Source organism: Heptranchias perlo, chromosome 18 (genome assembly GCF_035084215.1).
Source record: "Heptranchias perlo isolate sHepPer1 chromosome 18, sHepPer1.hap1, whole genome shotgun sequence".
Taxonomy (NCBI): Eukaryota; Metazoa; Chordata; class Chondrichthyes; order Hexanchiformes; family Hexanchidae; genus Heptranchias; species Heptranchias perlo.
This window is the reverse complement of record NC_090342.1, coordinates 1,716,474-1,734,845: the sequence shown is the minus strand read 5'-3', so window position 1 is coordinate 1,734,845 and position 18,372 is coordinate 1,716,474. Positions and strand designations below refer to the sequence as shown.

General features: G+C 44.0%; 1 protein-coding gene across 1 annotated transcript in view; it reads left to right on the top strand.

Annotated features, from left to right (window-relative positions):
• Nucleotides 1–18,372, top strand: part of ric8b (RIC8 guanine nucleotide exchange factor B) — a 56,593-nt gene that overhangs the window by 14,959 nt on the left and 23,262 nt on the right. Inside the window, exons 3-5 of the mRNA XM_067999206.1 lie at nucleotides 4,690–5,301; nucleotides 8,867–8,961; nucleotides 15,828–15,978. Coding sequence (XP_067855307.1) covers nucleotides 4,690–5,301; nucleotides 8,867–8,961; nucleotides 15,828–15,978 — 858 coding nt within the window. The remainder of the gene's footprint in view (nucleotides 1–4,689; nucleotides 5,302–8,866; nucleotides 8,962–15,827; nucleotides 15,979–18,372) is intronic.

Below are 18,372 nucleotides of genomic sequence, written 5' to 3'. Positions count from 1 at the left end.
ATCTTGGGAACTACCGAATAAGTTGGGCAAAATATGTAAGTAGGTGGAGCAACGGTAGAACAAATGTGAAGTATTGCACATATGTCGTTCAGTTTTTTAATATATATTCTCCATAATGATGCTGATGTAGCTACGGTTGAAGTTGGAAGAGATGTCAGTGGACTGGTCACTCATTATGTCTAACCAGCACAGAGCAACAATTGACAAGATACATGGAATTGTAACCGTATAGCCAAAACAGTAAGATGCAAGTCAGAGGAAGCCATGTTCAAACCGTATAGCGGTCTAGTCCGACCGCACTGTCCAGTTACGGTCACTGAGAAATAAAAGATACGTTGAGGTCCTGGATGGAAACAGAGGACTGAGGGATGAGGAGAGACTGGTGGCACCTGGGCTTTTCAGCCTCCATAAGGTCACCTTTCAATTTCTTCTTTTCGAGAGGTATATAATGTAATAAACAGTATGGGAAAGGTGCATTCAAAACATTACTTCAAGCTTAACTGTGACCATAGGACCAAGGGGACACAGATTCAAACTAGTAAAAGGAAAATTTAGGACTGATGCCAGAAAGCTCTTCACCCAGATAATGATTAACTCTTGGAATGAACTCTGGATAGAGTGGTGGAGCTGAAAACCATGGAATCATTTCAAAAACAGTTGGATGCCATGATGAAGGCACTGTAGGGCCTTTCAGTGAGGATGGGCTAAGATAGGCCCATTGGCCTGCCTCTCCCATATTTATCTTATGATCTTGTGAGATAAAATATATTTTCTCTCCTGTTCCAGCACAGTGATATTTAAATGTCAATTTTCTCTCCTGCCTTTGTTTCTGATTCCTAGTCCTGATTTTAGATCTTTTCTCCTTGTATTTATTCCGAGCTGTCTTGGATTTTCTTTCTTAAGTCGACTGAGGTTGGGAGGGCAAGCTGCTACTTAAATATCACAGCGTCTGTGGAACAGTAGGCTGTACGAATTCACTGCTGCGCTGTTGTGCTACAAGGGAAATTAACAGAGGACCTGACCTGCGCACAAGACACTTTCTACTTTTAGCACCAAACCAAAATACAAATTTCTAGTCCTGTATGTACATACGGTACTTGAAATGGCTGAGTGTTGTGTGTATATTTTCCTCCTTGCATTTAAAAGCCCTATCTTCTCAATGAAACGCTGACAATGAGGGTTAATCTGGCTGATCACAAACACACCAGGTGGTTCTGACTGCTGTGGGTTAGTCACAGAAGTGTAGGCAGCAGCCTCGAAAAAGGCCCCCTAACCTGTTGCTAGGATACTTGACTTGATACTTTTAGCCATTTGTGTTATTTATAGATTTTTTTAAAAAAAATTGTCTGCCAGTGATTGTGAACATGCAAGTCTTGTACAAATGCAAACTTCATTCAATGCGATTCTAAAGTCCCCTTTATCTTATTTCAACTCTTTGTACTTTCTTTTGTTTCCTTGTTGCACACCAGTGGCTTAGAGGATGTTTAGCTAGGCAAAGTTGTGCTTCAGCAAAAAGACAAGCTAACAGTATAGTGGAGGCACCTCGGGGCCTCTGGGCTGGCTGGCAGGGCAGAACCCTTTCTCCTCTGCTCTAGATTTATGGTGACCTCCAGATACCCTGTTATTTTGGTCTGGTTTGTGCTGCTTTATAAGTCAAATGAGAAGGTGATCATCGACTACATCATTTGTGGTTCCTAGGGCAGTGTCAGACACTGGGCGTTAGCTGCTGCTTTCAAAGATAAGGAGGGTAGACGACAACAGGAATTCAGATTCCAGTTACAAACCATCAAGCCTGCTCACCATTTAACCATAACAGCTGTATGGTTTTATTTCTAGTTTCCTCCTGCCTTTTCTCCGTATCCCTTAATGGTTCTAAAAGTAAGGGTTTTAGTGCACAAGTCTGAACGAAAAGGGGGAAAAAGTGGGGTCAGGTTACTGGGAGATAGATGGGCAAAATTAATAACTGGACAAGCACTGTGAGTATAAGTGGAGACTGAGCAATGTCTGGGAATATGCAGACTTAAAAAAAAAATTAAAAATTTATAATATGGACCATTTCAGTTCCTGGAAAGCAACTGTAGATTTCATCGCTTATAATTTGCTGTACCCATTTCACAGCAATTAATCTACCTATTGCTCTAATTTTCCTTGTGTTGTTGTTGTGTGTTAGAAAATATCAACAACAACTTGCATTTATATAGCGCCTTTAACGTAGTAAGATGTCCCAAGATGCTTTACAGGAGCGAAATCAAACAAAATTTGACACCGAGCCACATAAGGAGATATTAGGACAGGTGACCAAAAGCTTGGTCAAAGAGGTAGGTTTTAAGGAGCGTCTTAAAGGAGGAGAGAGAGGCGGAGAGATTTATGGAGGGAATTCCAGAGCTTAGGGCCTAGGCAGCTGAAGGCACGGCCGCCAATGGTGGAGCAACAAATGGAATCCATCTACCTGTCGCTGAAGCCCATTTTTCTGGGATCTGATTGGCCTGTGGAAACCATGTGGCCATCAATCTCATTGTCCTGTTGGGTTTTTTGTTTAGGCCGGGCCAGCTTGCAGCCTTCGCCCCAACCCACTGTCCTGGACCACTGCTCCCCGTACCCCGTCCCCTCAACAGCTCCACAGAGATAGTTCCAAAGAAAACGTAGACCTAGAATCATGGAAAATTTACAGCACAGAAGGCGGCTGTTCGGCCCATCGTGTCTGCGCTGGCCGAAAATGAGCCACCCAGCCTAATCCCAATTTCCAGCACTTGGTCCGTAGACTTATAGGTTACGGCACTTTAGGTGCACATCCAAGTACTTTTTAAGGGAGTTGAGGGTTTCTGCCTCTACCACACTTTCAGGCAGTGAGTTCCAGACCCCCACCCTCTGGGTGAAAAAGTTTTTCCTCAGCTCCCCTCTAACCTTCTACCAATCACTTTAAATCTATGCCCCTTGGTCATTGACCTCTCTGCTAAGGGAAATAGGTGCTTCCTATCCACTCTATCTAGGCCCCTCATAATTTTATACACCTCAATTAAATCACCCCTCAGCCTCCTCTGTTCCAAAGAAAACAACCCCAGCCTATCCAATCTTTCCTCATAGCTAAAATTCTCCAGTCCTGGCAACATCCTCGTAAATCTCCTCTGTACCCTGAGTAAACCGGATCAAAGCCATAATGGATGGTGCGTCCCCTTGTACGAGTACTGACTCTTCACTTGTGTCAATGGAAATTAATTAATAATTTGCTTGCTAAGGCCTTGTTAAGTGCCATTGTTAGAAACTTGTGCAGAATGGGTCCAAGGGAGGCTGGGATTCAAACGTAAAGTGAGTTCTGAACTCCGATCTGGGATTAATTAGGTGAACGAAGGACATTGTCGTAAAATATCACCGTAGCACCGATAGCTGTGAATCGTATGGAGGGGTTTTCAGCCTTGCAGCAAGGGTGCAGCGGCCATTGCCAGCTACGTCTTAGTGGAGCAGGAGGAGAATAGAGCTCGGGAGTGCAGAGGGCATAGCAGGCACGTCCCTTGCAGAACAAACCATTCCAAGCTGTGGATCCGCTGCTCCAGAGTCCGTTACCTGGCTTGGTTTGTGCAGTAGTACATGATGGGGGATTTGTTTACAAAGATCTTCAGGGGCAATGAACCCTCGATGCATATGGTACTTATATTATCAGTGCCATGCTCTTTGATAATATAAGCACCTTGATGGTATGTTAATAGCAACGATTTATCATCTACTTGAATGATTGAGCATCTCCTCCAAAAAAAAATCAACTTCAGGGAGTTTAAACCTGATGCAAGCACTGGTGTCCAATATAATTATTCATTTCTGTTGAGAAAGCGGTCAAAAGTAAATAGATAAAGTAAATAAAGAGGCCTGTTCCCATTGGCGGAAGGGTCGAGAACCAGAGGACACAGATTTAGGGTGATTGGCAAAAGAACCAAAGGCGACATGAGAAAAAACTTTATTACATAGTCAGTAGTTATGATCTGGAATGCGCTGCCTGAAAGGGTGGTGGAAGCAGATTCGATCGTGGCTTTCAAAAAGCAATGGGATCAGTATTTGAAGAGAAAAATTTTGCAGGGCTACGGGGAAAGAGCAGGGGAATGGGACTAACTGGATTGTTCTTCTGAAGAGCCGGCACAGGCTCGATGGGCTGAATGGCCTCCTTCTGTGCTGTAACCATCCTATGAATAGATTGTTCCCCGAATTACTCCTTAGTTATTTAATGCTCAGAGCATTTCATACAGTTCACCCACTGACAAGTTTTGTTTCCAGGCAGGTGTACATTTTAATGGACAAATATCTTTTCAATTATCTTTAGTCTGAATTGTTAACTAAGGGTGTAAATAAAGTCTGAGATAGAGACTTATCAGTTTGTTGCTATTCTCAACAGTTTATATCAGCTGAGTATTTATCGGAGTTCAGTGTAGTATTTAATAAATCTTTTATGGAAGTAAACCCATATTTTTAGTATAGAAAATGTAAGTCATAAAGCAGCCCAAGTTACTTTAAATTGACATTGTTGCTGGAATTTAAATGACTTAATGTTATTTAGACATTTTTTAAATGCCTTAAATGTCAGTGGTTTTCCTCTCTGTTCTGCTGTACAGAATAGTAGTGACCTTTTAGGTGTTAGTTCTAAAATGTAATATTTAACCTATGCAGGCAATTTCTAACGGCCTGTCATTTTGTGTTTGACAGAAACTATGTGATGAAGTACTGAAAGTGCTGCAGAAAGACCTGGGACCATCCTGCCAAGCCACCTGTTTAGAAACTATCCGCATTCTCTCCAGGGACAAGAAGATTTTGGCTCCTGTGACGACCAGACCAGGGATGTTGGTCCTAATCAGATTGGCTGGATTGGAGTACACACAGAGCTCGATGCAGGAGATGTCAGACTTTGGCGTTATAGTTGAGGCTTTAAAATGTCTGTGCAACATCGTGTTCAACAGTGAGACGGCACAGCAACTTAGTGTGGACTTCAAACTTGCCGTTGGAGTCTGTGAGCGCTTAAAGATGCACAGAGACAAAAACCTGGCTCATGAGATTAAGTTCTTTGACTTGCGTCTTCTTTTCCTGCTGTCGGCTTTGCGAGTGGACATCCGAGCTCAGGTCAAGGAAGAACTGCAGGGGTTGCTGTTACTGACAGATATTCTGGAGAGCACACTGGACATCAAGTGGTCAGATAAGTATGTGGTGGCCACAGATTGCAGGGGTCCTCCCTTGTCTAAAGAACAGGCAGATTTTGCTATGGAGGCACTAAAAGCTCTCTTCAACGTCACCTATGACTGCAGCCAGCAGGAAGTCGATGAAGTAAGTTGCCCATATTTATCTAATGCTTCATGGCTTTGTGCCCAGATGGTTCAGATAAGAGAATGGATGTTTAAGAGATTATATGGCCTTGTCCTTTGTTATATGTCTTGCTGAGCTGAGGTATAAAAAACAATAGTGATTCCAGCATTGGAGCTGAAGGGGTGCTGTGCATTATTATGTAATATTGCAAAGGTTCTGTAGGTCAGGAGGGTGAGTATTAGATGCATAGAAAGGCCTACATTCCTAGAACAGATCAAACTGCCACAGCTAAATAGTTAGTAATACAGAGACCATTCTAATAGTATAAATGAATGTGGTCTGTTTTGAAATATGGGGCCATGTGTTATTAAAACACAGGACTGGACTGTCTCTCCCCGGCTGCTATTCTAACATAAAACCTGTTGGCATCTTCTTAAAACATATTTTTATTGAGGCAGGGTTAGATTCAGCACAAAATAGAATGTAAAGGGGGAAGCCTAACTCCGTGTGCTGTTCTTGTGGGCAGCGTTTCTCGATCTCTCTTCCTGTGACTCCCTCACCCTGCTACTGAGTTTTGGGTATAGGGAGAGGATAGTGCTAAAATATTCCTATGTGGTTTGCTGGAGAGGAGATCCCCAGTGCACTAGATTAATTTGCCAAGGGTGTTTTGTACTATTAATGTTGCTCTATAGATATAACTGGTAGCATGCCCACTTAGGAATATACTGATATCATCTTATTAACTTTGTCTACAGAACAGTCATGACATAAGTGTCAGCTTGGCTCAGTGGGTAGCGCACTTGCCTCTAAGTCAGGAGGTGGTGGGATCAAGCCCTACTCCAGATCTCGAGCACTAGGCTGACTCTTCAGTGCAGTACTGAGGGAGCTCTGCATCGTTGAGACCTTAAACTGAGGCTCCGTCTGCATGTTCAGGTGGACATAAAAAGTCACATGGCGCTGTTCGAAGAAGAGTAGGGAGTTGTCCCTGCATTTATCTCCTCAACCAGCACCATCAAAAGCAGATTAACAGCTCATTCACTTCATTGCTGTTTGTGGGCTGCCATGTTTACCTATGTAACAACAGTGACAACACTTCAGAAATAATTAATTGGCTGTGAAGCACTTTGGGACATCGTGAAGGTGTGAAAGGTGCTATAGAAATGCAAGTACTTTCTCTCTTACTCAAAAGTAATCCATTGTGTGGAGTGCTTTGAGCCGGTTCAATGTGATATATAAGTGCCATGATGTGGAGATGCCGGTGATGGACTGGGGTTGACAATTGTAAACAATTTTACAACACCAAGTTATAGTCCAACAATTTTATTTTAAAATTCCACATTCACCTGAGGAAGGAGGAAGCCTCCGAAAGCTTGTGGATTTTAAAATAAAATTGTTGGACTATAACTTGGTGTTGTAAAATTGTTTACAATATATAAGTGCAATTAACTCTCTGCTGCGTAACCTCCTCTCTGGCAATGCAGGTTTCCTGGGACTGGACAGCTCCTGAGCAACTTCAGAAACGTTAGATCCCTGTAATTGATACCTGTCACTGCAGTGGCCAGCAGGGAGGGACAGCCTACAGAAGGGTCTATAGAGCAACAAGAAATTTGAGTCACACAAGTTTATGATAAAATTGATATTTCCTTGTCTACAAAGGGAGAGTATTTTGAATAGAAGATGCTTCACCAACTGTCCTCTTTAAGTTAATTAAATGGTATCTGAACACAAGTAAATTTACAATCATGGTTACAGGGCAAAGTAACATCATTAAAATCCATGAAGTATTTGGTACCAAATTTGTCACAGCAACCAAATTATATCACTGAAACCGTGCGTTTGATGAAGGACCTGAATTGATGATGCGGAGGCCTGTGCAGTCCCACCTCGTCCTTTATAGTTTACCATATAAGAAGCCTGCTGTCCTTACCTGGTCTGGGCTATATGTGACTCCAGTCCCCACCAATGTCTTTGATTCTTAACTGCCCTCTGAAGTGGCCTAGCAAGCCTAGGGACTAGGATGGGCAATAAATGCCGGCCTTGCCAGTGAAACCCACATCTTGAGAATGAATAAAAAACAGAGCAATTGTGTGCATGCTTGTGAGAGAGAGCAAGCAAGCGAAGGCAAGATAAAGACTGAGCCTAAAATCCTGCTGTACTCTCCTGATTGCATTTCCACTGGCTATATAACTAAAAACGTAAATCCAACTAAACAGCACCTTAGTTCTTGCTTGCCTCAACATTACTGGACACCACACCATTGATATTTTGCAAAACCTATAGTGGGCTGCTCCATCCTTCACAGCCTGCCTTCTCTGTGGTGAAACTGTTTGTAGAACCTCTCTGGAAAAAGACAAGTGTTTCTGAGACACGCCCAGTTTTATGGATAATTGCTCCATGATTGCTCAGAAATATGGGTGATTGAAAGTGATAAACCTGCAATTTAGTCTTTGGCTTCTAGTGACCTCATCGATCACAAAATGAACCTCTGGTGGGTCAAGGATGTCATTTGAATCGTGGATTAAGTCACACTTCTGCACACACCCTACCATATGCAATTTTTGTAATGTATATTTTCCTCCATTTCCTAATTTTAGTGACAAAGTAAACACGAATATAAAGCTACACATCCTACATCATAAGGGTACCTACTCTCCACTGAAATCAAAAATAAAACAAACACAATGTTAACAAGTGTTCAAAACTGATGAAATGACAGTGGTGGTGCTGAGAGACCACAGTGGAAGCTGACTTTCAGAGACCCCTCTAATGAGAGACCATAAAAGTTTGACTGAAAATTGTTCCCATTGTAATTAACCTGCAGAACACCAGCTCCCCCCTCCCTCCCTCCCTCCCCCCGATCTGTTCACCAGCCCCCTCCCTCCCTCCCCCGGCTCTGTTCCACCAGCACCAGCCCCCTCCCTCCCCCGGCTCTGTTCCACCAGCACCAGCACCAGCCCCCTCCCTCCCCCGGCTCTGTTCCACCAGCACCCCTCTCTCTCTCTGTCTCTCTCTCTCCCTCCCCCGGCTCTGTTCCACCAGCACCCCTCTCTCTCTCTGTCTCTCTCTCTCCCTCCCCTGGCTCTGTTCCACCAGCACCCCCTCCCTCCCTCCCTCCTCTCCCCCCCCCCCCCCACTCTGTTCCACCAGCCCCATCCCCCTGCTCTGTTCCACCAGCACCCCCTCCCTTCCTCCCCCGGCTCTTCCACCAGCACCCCCTCCCTTCCCCCCCTCCCTTCCCCCCTCCTCTCCTCCCCTCCTCCCCTCCCTCCCCTCCCTCCCTTCCCCCCTCCCCTCCCTCCCTTCCCCCCTCCCTCCCTTCCCCCCTCCCCTCCCTCCCTTCCCCCCTCCCCTCCCTCCCTTCCCCCCTCCCCTCCCTCCCTTCCCCCCTCCCCTCCCTCCCTTCCCCCCTCCCCTCCCTCCCTTCCCCCCCTCCCTCCCCCTGCTCTGTTCCACCAGCACACCTCTCTTCCCCCCCCCCCCCCCCCCCTGCCAGTCTGTTACCAGCTGTTCATCTAATGAGGGCTCAGATCCACATTATTCTCCCACAAAAAGCTTATTTTAATAACACATATTTTCTCTCGGACAGGATCAAGTCCATCGGTGCAGATACCTTGCTGCCATTCTTTGCCACTGTTTGCTACTGAAGACCCAGGCTGAAGACAAAACTGAAGAATTTCACAGGTGAGTACACTGCCTACACCTGCAGGAGCCCAGAAAGGGGCATCGGGTGTTGTAATATTTCCCTCTTTGTTCCCACCCACCCATCTCCGCCCACCCATCTCCGCCCCCCCCCCCCCCCCCCCCCCGCGTATTGTGGGATAGGAGTCATGTTCCAAGTTCCCTTTGCTGAGGGACGTTAGTGAACCAGTCGGGTTTTTAATGACAACCCAGCAGCGTTTGTGATCTGAGTCTTGTACAGTTACCTGTTGAAGTTATTACTTGACTGTGTAATTTTTTTTGCCATTCAATAAATTTTAATACGTCGAGAAGTGCAAACCTGCTCAGTGGAGATTTTAGAATCTACAAGTGTACGGCTGTATTTTCATAATTCATGTCTTGCTAACAATCGAGCCAGTCACAATGTACCAATAATTTCTTTAAAGGTGCCCCACCAGAGTAAATCCTTTGCATTCCTTTGTAGAATTGGTATCTAGAAGGCCAGGGAAATTCAGGGACATAAACTGTAATAAAGGGTTGCTTTCAAATTCCTCATGGTCTCACCCCTCCCTATCTCTGTAACCTCCTCCAACCCTACAATGCTCGGAGATCTCCTCCAATTCTGGTCTCTTGCGCATCCCCGATTTTAATCGCTCCATCATTGGCGGCAGTGTCTTCAGCTGCCTAGGCCCTAAGCTCTGGAATTCCTTCCCTAAACCTCTGCGCCTCTCTCTCCTCCTTTAAGATGCTCCTTAAAATCTACCTCTTTGACCAAACTTTTGGTCACCCGTTCTACTATCTCCTTATGTGGCTCAGTATCAAATTTTGTTTGATAATTGCTCTTCTGAAGCGCCTTGGAACATTTTACTATGTTAAAGGTGCTATATAAATGCAAGTTGTTGTTGAGATGCCCTCAAAGACATTGTCACCCAAAGGGAAAAAAATGTAAATTTTAAGATCTGGTCTTTCTCTCCACATTGCAGTGTGCTACAAGCATCAGGGGTGGAGTTGGCTTTAGGTCTTTGCACACAATAATACGGAGCCCCTTCGTGTCAGTCCCTGGGGTCTCCTGTAGGTTGGAGAAAAAGTGCAGAACTTCTGTTATATTCAGAATTCCACCAAAGCTAGTTCCAGTAATGCGCCATCTGCTCTCTTCAGAGAGCGAAGAGAATCCAAGCACACTCTGGCACCACTCTTTAGAGCGCAAACTGGCACTTGCATCAGACACCAACAGCTCACCGGTTGGCTGACGGGTCGCTCACTAGTGCTACTCCTTCAATCCCTCAAGCACTCAGTACTAGATCACATGCACATTCACAAACTACAAGAGGTAAACGTAGCAGCAAACAACATTAAACACGTGCACCACTCCTGCTTCTGGACCCTTGCCAGGTAGATGGAGTTAAGATACAGATCAACCATGATCTAATAGAATGGCGGAACAGGCTGGAGGAGCTGAATGGCCTCCTCCTGTTCCTATGTTCCTATTTTCAACCCCCCCCCCCCAAACTTGGTTCTCTCTAATCCTCTGCTCTTTGGAGTCCAATAAAACCTCTGTTCCTATTGGTATCCTTCCCATAACCCTAATAAGTTTGCCTCCAAACTTATCCCTATGCCATCTCTTCAATAACTCCTTCTGTCCACCTTTCTTTCTTGGAAATTTAGATGTGTTCACCCTAACCTGGAAAAGTGACCTCTTCACCCACCTCCCCCCCCCACTTTACCTTCCCAAATATGGCCATACTGAAACATGGAAATGTTAACATAGGAGTGCTCACATTTTTCTAAATGGATGTTGCTGTTAGCCTCAAATTATTCATCAAGTTTTGATCTGATCCATGATTTCCAATACGAGTTTTGACATGAGGATTCCACTGGTGATATTTTCACCTTTACTACACACCTCCAGAACTCTGCTGATGAATCATCGGTTATTGCCGTGGAAATCTCCAAAGCCTTGAACAGATTCTAGCCAGTTTCCACTGTGTGTTCTTCCTTTAACTTTGTGTTCATGACCATCTCATTTCCTCTCAAATTGCTCCACCTTTGTTCTAGTTGCTGCTCATTCTCTGACTGTCTGTCATTGATTTAAGAGTTTCATGGAGCTCTGTCCTCTTTCCCTCCAAATTGTTCCTTCATAAATTCCATCCATCATCCACTCTTTCACATGAGTTTTCTTCAGATTACACAATCTGTGCTTGCAACTGTAGTTCTCTCAATGACTGACTGAATTACTACTTCATTGTCCCACCGAAGACCATGGAGGACATAACGTATCTTTAAAGAATTGAAAGAAATAAGACTTTCAGTTTCTTTTGTCCTGTCCACCAACAGATACCTTTGGTTCTCCTTTGTGCATATATTTTCCTCTGGTTGCCGATATGAATACAATAGTCGGTGTGAGTGTAAAACAGATTTCTCCCTTTTATGCTTGCATCACTTTTTTTCTCATATTAGCAGCAGCCAGAGGGAAACTTTTAGTGCTTTATTTACCAACAAATTTATCTTGACAATCACTATCTTCTTTCCTTCAACTGGAAGCCCAAGTCTGTGCTCCTATATCCGGAGAGTTTCTCATAGCTTTTCTCTCTTGCTCCTGAAATTTATGCAGGAAAAAGTTGGTCATCAGATGGGTGATCCCTCTCTCAACTCTAGTTTCTCTGTTGTAACCTTTCTTGCCTTTCTCTCTTTTTCTTTTTATTACTATGGTCCTTTCTCATTTCTTCCAGTCTCCAGCTACACTGTCCTGCACACTCTTTCTCCTCCTTACATCCCCGCTGTGTTTAAATCAGGAATCATCGTGCAAGCTTGGACTTTAATTCATCATCGGCCAGGACCTATAGACTGTGGAAAGCCAAGCCAGGTGTTATATAATCACAGCTTCCTGATGTATCTAGACTTTTAAAATCTTTTCTACCTCTCTGGTATTCTATACGATGGGCCTTTGCACTTTACCTTAGTTTTTTTTTATTTTAAAGTTGCTGCAGAATTGAATAAAGTTAAATCAAATCACTTCCAGTATATTTTGCTGTCTTATTTTATTTTAATCAGATTGCGAGATATATTAAATGTTATAAAGCAAATACATCACAATATGTTATACTCCAGGGTCGGGTTCAGACAGGAGTATGATTGATTGGCGGGTAACATAGAATCAGAGATTTAAGGTGAGACTATTTTAAAACTTGTACTCTCACTTTTCTCCTCTAACCCCAGCTCACTAGTAGTTTGATTTTGTTTGCAGTTGTGAAGAATTGTGTCCCACCGTCCTATCACGCTCTGGGAATAACAGCAGAGCAAGAAACCATGACATTTACAAAAAATAATAGAAAATTGGGTTCTCTTTTAATTCAATATGCACAACACAGATTAAATGGTTCCCAACCTATATTTGACTTGGTTTAATCTGCAGAAGGCTGAGGAGAACTACATGTTAGAAGCTCCCTCTCTTGTACTGCTTGAAAGCTGCGAGTTGTAACTGAGTTGAATGTGTAGCCAGCTGACTGATTTGTGTCAGTGTGCGCACATTGTGGATGGGTTATGAGAAGTGACTGGAAGTGTCGAGAGCTTCATTCAGTGTATTGGTCAGGAGGGGGCTGAGAGCTGAGGGGGAGAGTGTCATCCAAGGATGATTAATGGGCTCTGTAGGGCGCAATAAGGGCTAATATATGCTCAATACCAGTGTGTATTTCTACCTCCTAGGGGAAGAATGCTAATGGCTTTGTGTAGACCTGTGTATGGTGGCAGACTTGGTGGAAGCTAAGGAATTTCATACCCTCTTCTGCAAATAAAACTGTCAGTGGAGTGACAGAGATCAGAAAGTCAGGCATCTTTTATTGAATAGAATAACTGAAACACAGTGATCCATAAAATTAAGTTTAAAGGTGTTGGGGAATCTCTTTTGCATATTTCTGCATGAAAGGATAACACAGTGTAAAAGAGTGAAATATGCACACTCAGGAACTGCAAGGAGGCAGTCTTCAGATCAGGCACCTCCACTTCTGCTAGTTTAAAAGATCAGAAAATTAACAAAGCATTTAGAACATCAGAGGAATTCCTTCCACAGGAGTTACTGGAGGTAGCATTGGGCATGAGCTACTGAAGAACTTGGACCCATTGTTTTGCTGTCGGTGAGGACTGGGTCTAAGCTAAGAACCAGAATAACACTTCCTCATTTCTGACTCTGTGCGTCTGTACCTGTAGCCCTAGTGTTGGAATTTATTGTCCTTCAAAAGAATCATGCAACAGACTCTCTGCATTGTAATATCTTCAGTACCGGTCGTGTTCATCAGTTTGTAACATTAAACGGGACTACAAGCAGGCGATATTTAGTCATGTAACACTCTTGTCACTTGTTCCTAATTTTGCTTGGAATTTATTTTGCAATAATCCTCTGTGCTTGAATGATACTAGCAGAACTAGTACTACTAATGTTACTCATGGATAGTCCAGGGCACGGATTTGGCACAAAGCAATTGGCTGGGGAGCGGAACGCAGGCCCCCGGGGAGCGGAACGCAGGCCCCCGGGGAGCGGAACGCAGGCCCCCGGGGAGCGGAACGCAGGCCCCCGGGGAGCGGAACGCAGGCCCCCGGGGAGCGGAACGCAGGCCCCCGGCGGAACGAAATATGGATCCAGAGAGCGGAAACACAATCTATTGAATGTTGCCTGAGGGAAATGGCAGGAGCTGAAAGCAAAGTGAGAAGAGTTGGGAGAGGAGAGAGTAGGACAATTGGAGTCAGGAGTGAGTTTGTGATTAATGGGAAGTGGGAGAAGCAGGGATGTGAACACATAGAACTGGTGTCTAATTAACAGGAACCATGAGATTGGGAGGTGGGGTCTGATGAATAAGAGTGGCAACTAAAGAGAGCTTGGGCGCCGCTGAGAAAATAGCGAAGATATTGGTGAGGGGGGAATCTTACCTGGAGCTGGTTGATGAGGGGGAAGAGCAAATTACAGCCTAAACTTACAAATCAATCTGTTCACAACACAAACCAATTTCTTAGTGTGTCATGGACAGATATGGAAAATAATCAAAAAGGCTAATATCTAGAGGACTAGAATACAAGGGGGTAGAAGTTATGCTACAGCTATACAAAGCCCTGGTTAGACACACCTGGAGTACTGTGTTCAGTTCTGGACACCGAACCTTAGGAAGGATATATTGGCCTTGGAGGGAGTGCAGCATAAATTTACTAGAATGATACCTGAACTCCAAGGGTTAAATTACGAGGAGAGATTACACAAATTAGGGTTGTATTCCACGGAATTTAGAAGATTAAGGGCTGATTTGATCGAAGTTTTCAAGATATTAAGGAGAACTGATAGAATAGATAGAGAGAAACTATCCCCACTGGTCGGGGGGTCTAGGACTAGGGGACATAGCCTAAAAATTAGAGCCAGGCCTTTCAGGAGTGAAATTAGGAAACACTTCTACACACAAAGGGTGGGAGAAGTTTGGAACTCTCTTGCAAATGGCAGTTGATGCTAGCTCAATTGTTAATTTTAAATCTGAGATTGATAGATTTTTGTTAACAAAGGTATTAAGGGATGTGGGGTTAAGGCGGGAATATGAAGTTAGGTCACAGATCAGCCATGATCTCATTGAATGGAGGAACTGGCTCGAGGGGCTAAATGACCACCTCCTGTTCCTATGTACCTAGGGAGCAATAGCAAGGATCCTGACTATTGCAATGCATACCATTCTCGTAGTAGAAACTTGCTAGAAAGAATGGCAAATGGTGGGGGAAGGAAGGGAAGGAAAAAATATCAGGTGGCTGGAGGTCATGCATGTGCAGAGGATGGGAAAAGATTGTGATTGTGCAGTTATCAGCAGTGAAGGTCGCTGAGCTCTTGCACTACACGTGTGCTAAGGCACGGGAAACACGACGCAAGACCCAGGTCCAAGATCGAAGCTCTGGGAACACGGCACTAGGCAAGCTTGAGGCCCCTGAGAGAGAAGAGGCCTCATGGGGTATTGGGAGATGGGATGAGTATTATTTTTAATGTGTTTATTGTTTGGTGAATGGGTGGGGAACCAGCATGAAATGACTTTGAAAACACTGTCAGTGATTTATTTTTGAGTGTGAATGGGAATAATTTTGAGAGATAGTGAATTACATGTGTGTTCTTGTGAGTTTCAGCTTTTTTTTTGATTGCTCCAATTTTGCAATCAACATGCTTCAAGCGCTAGATGATAAACTAATGATAGAGTCAAGTCCCCGCAGATGTAAATAGAAGTAGTTCATTAGCCTGCCCAGATCTTCCCTAAAGAATAGTTTCTCCCTAAATTCAGACGGTGGCCCCGTTCTGCTGCACTCTGGGATTTCGGTTTCCCACCGCAGCCAACCAGTGCTAAAGGAAAGCAGATCTCGTTGTATCTGCACATTATCAGCAGCACAGTTATATTTAGTTCAGGTGAGGATTTGTGCAGCATTACCTGCCTGTGCTGTATGGTAGTGATATATTTTGACTGAGATTTTCCACTGCCATGCTTGCCAGCCTTGCCTTTATCTCCAAAAGCCCCCTTTGGTGTGCATGGTATAAGAAAGACTTGTATTTATATAGCAACTTACCACGATCACAAGCACTTTACATACAACGAATATGAGAGCATGATACTGCTGCAGATTAGAGTTCTGGGAGGGCTCTGCCATTGTGGGTAGTTAGTGTAGTGCAGAAAGAAACTGCTTTCAGAATTCCCATTGCTTATTAATTTGGGAGTGAGGTAAATTGTGGATCTGTCTGTACATTGTTTTCTGGATCACTAGTAAAAGTGCGTGGACTGGATACATGAACTGGGTTTAGTTTGTTTCCTCTTGCTGTGTTTTTGATTTTTTTTTTAAAAGAAGTGAAACCAAGGACACTCACGCTCTTAACTTTCTTTCTTCAGCCACACAGTCAATCTTTTGAACAACATTCCAGTGCCATGTCTGGATGGTCTCTTCAGCCCCAGCATCAAATGTGGAACAGTCGATTACAATGGGAAGAAGATGGATACAGTTGAAATTTTGCTGGGTTTCATGGAAAAGAGAATAGACAGGGTAAGGCACTGATTTGTTTAATTATTTTTAAGCAAGTATCTTCGATGAAGTTGAAAGTGATGTTACATGGGTGCTGGGGAAGAAATTCCCCAGGTAGGACCATGGCACACTGCACGTAGCAGTGTCATTTCCTATTGCTTCAGGCTTGGAAATGTTCTCCTTAACTGGTATCACTAATTGCAGCAGACGTTTAATTGGGTTTAGTGGGAATTTAGTGAGCATTCTGCTTTTATCTGTCACTGTATCTGTGTTTTTAAAGCTATCTATCTAAATATATATATATATATGTGTATATATATAAACACATACTAAAAATCTTGTGTCTGCCCACACTTCCCATCAACTCTTTCTGTTATAAATGCCTATAATCCGCATTTATAATGGTAACTGCCTATATAAACTTGACGTGCTGTAATTACATCCCCCAGCGGTTGTGCTGTGGCACCATCACTGGCAGGAGGGTGTAATTACAGTGTGACAAGTTTACATAGGAAGTTTCCATTATAAATGAGGACATGGGAATATATAATGGAAATATATGAAAATGACAGGATGCATACTTTAAAATGGCAACTGAATTACATCTTGTGTGCCGTGTCTCGATTATGCCCTGATCTGTAACACCGCTTCACCTAAAGACTGCACTTGGTATTGGACATGGGAGAGTGAAATTCGACTTGGGCTGTTGGGCAAAACGGGTGACAACGAATCAGCAGTCCGTTTTACACACCGCCCGATCTTCTTTTCCATTGAAGTCGAGAGTAGAACGGGCTGCCGATTGGCTATCACCCATTCTGCACCAAGATAAAGACCAATTTAACACCCTGAGAGTCAAGACCATGGACGATCGACTAGTATTTAATTGTAAATATTATAATGTACTTGGCAATCTTGTCCTGCTGATGATGGGACTACATTGGTGGTTATATATGCCAAATCACTCCACTAGTTAAAGTGCAAAATGCAAGCTCCTCAAGATCATTTACCTTGTGCTGATACCTAGTTCTCGCACAGTTGACCACACTTCTCAAAGTAAGTGGACCTGCAGGCTGCAGTAGAGGCAAACCTTTCCATGGGACTGCAGCTTTGTTGGAACTGTAACCTGCTGTAACTGTAACTTCGATTGGCCTGCTTGCCTCATGCTGACGTGTGGGATTGCATCACCTCATCCAATTTGTTACCTCCCCCGCCCTTCCTGCATCTGATTCTTGAGGGTCACTTCCAAGGGAAGGAAGGGGGAAGAAAATCTTTTATTGTTTTTTTGTTTCCGCTCTCCATCTGCAGACAAATTCAGAAAAAGGAAACCCCATCTTCTAGAAACATTAGGAACTGGAGGAGGCCATTCAGCCCCTCGAGCCTATTCCGCCATTCAATTAGATCATGGCTGTTCTGTATCTTAACTCCATCTACCCGCCTTGGTTCCGAACCCTTAATACCCTTACCTAACAAAAATCTATCAATCTCAGTTTTGAAATTTTCAGTTGACCCCCAGCCTCAACAGCTTTTTGGGGGAGAGAGTTCCAGATTTCCACTACACTTTGTGAAGAAGTGCTTCCTGACATCACCCCTGAACGGCCTGGCTCTAATTTTAAGGTTCTGCCCCCTTGTTCTGGACTCCCCCCACCAGAGGAAATAGTTTCTCTCTATCGACCCTATCAACTCCTTTAATCATCTGTGCAGTTTCAGTCTGCATGAAGTTCAGTGCACACATTACTTCCGCTGGGGTCATTGTTTGCCCCTCAGTCGTACGCCATCTGTAAAAGCAGACTGCAGAAAGGCGCAGCTTCGAGATTGGGGATTGGGTCCACTCGTAGGGAAAACTGTGAAACTATTGAAAGAGAAAATCGTCCTTTTTAAAAACCCAAATGGTACCCAGTGCCTACAGTGTTGGAGGAACCCGCGTCGTGCAGTTCAGCTGCCGTGACTTCAAAATGGCCTCGATCTTCTAGCCTCTGTTGGCCATGGCAACCAAAGCGGAACTTCAAGCGGGAGGTTGTTATGACCAATGTCCCTGCACCTTGTGAACTGTTAACTCTCTCTTTTCCTCAACCCCTGCGATAGGGCACAGGGCAACTCCTGCTACCATGAGAGGACTAATTGGAGTCTAGCACTAACTCGTTTATAGCGGTACCATTAAATGGTAAAAGAAGCAAGGGGGCGATGAGAAGAGATTTTTTAACAGCGAGCAATGATAACCTGGAATGCGCTGCCTGAAAGGTTGGTGGAAGCAGATTCAATAGTAACTTTCAAAAGAGGAATTGGATATATACTTGAAAAGGACAAATTTGCAGGGCCATGGTGAAAGACTAGGTGAGTGGGACTAATTGGATAGCTCTTTCAGAAAACTAGCACAGTCATGATGGGCCGAATGGTCGCCTCCTATGCTGTAAGATT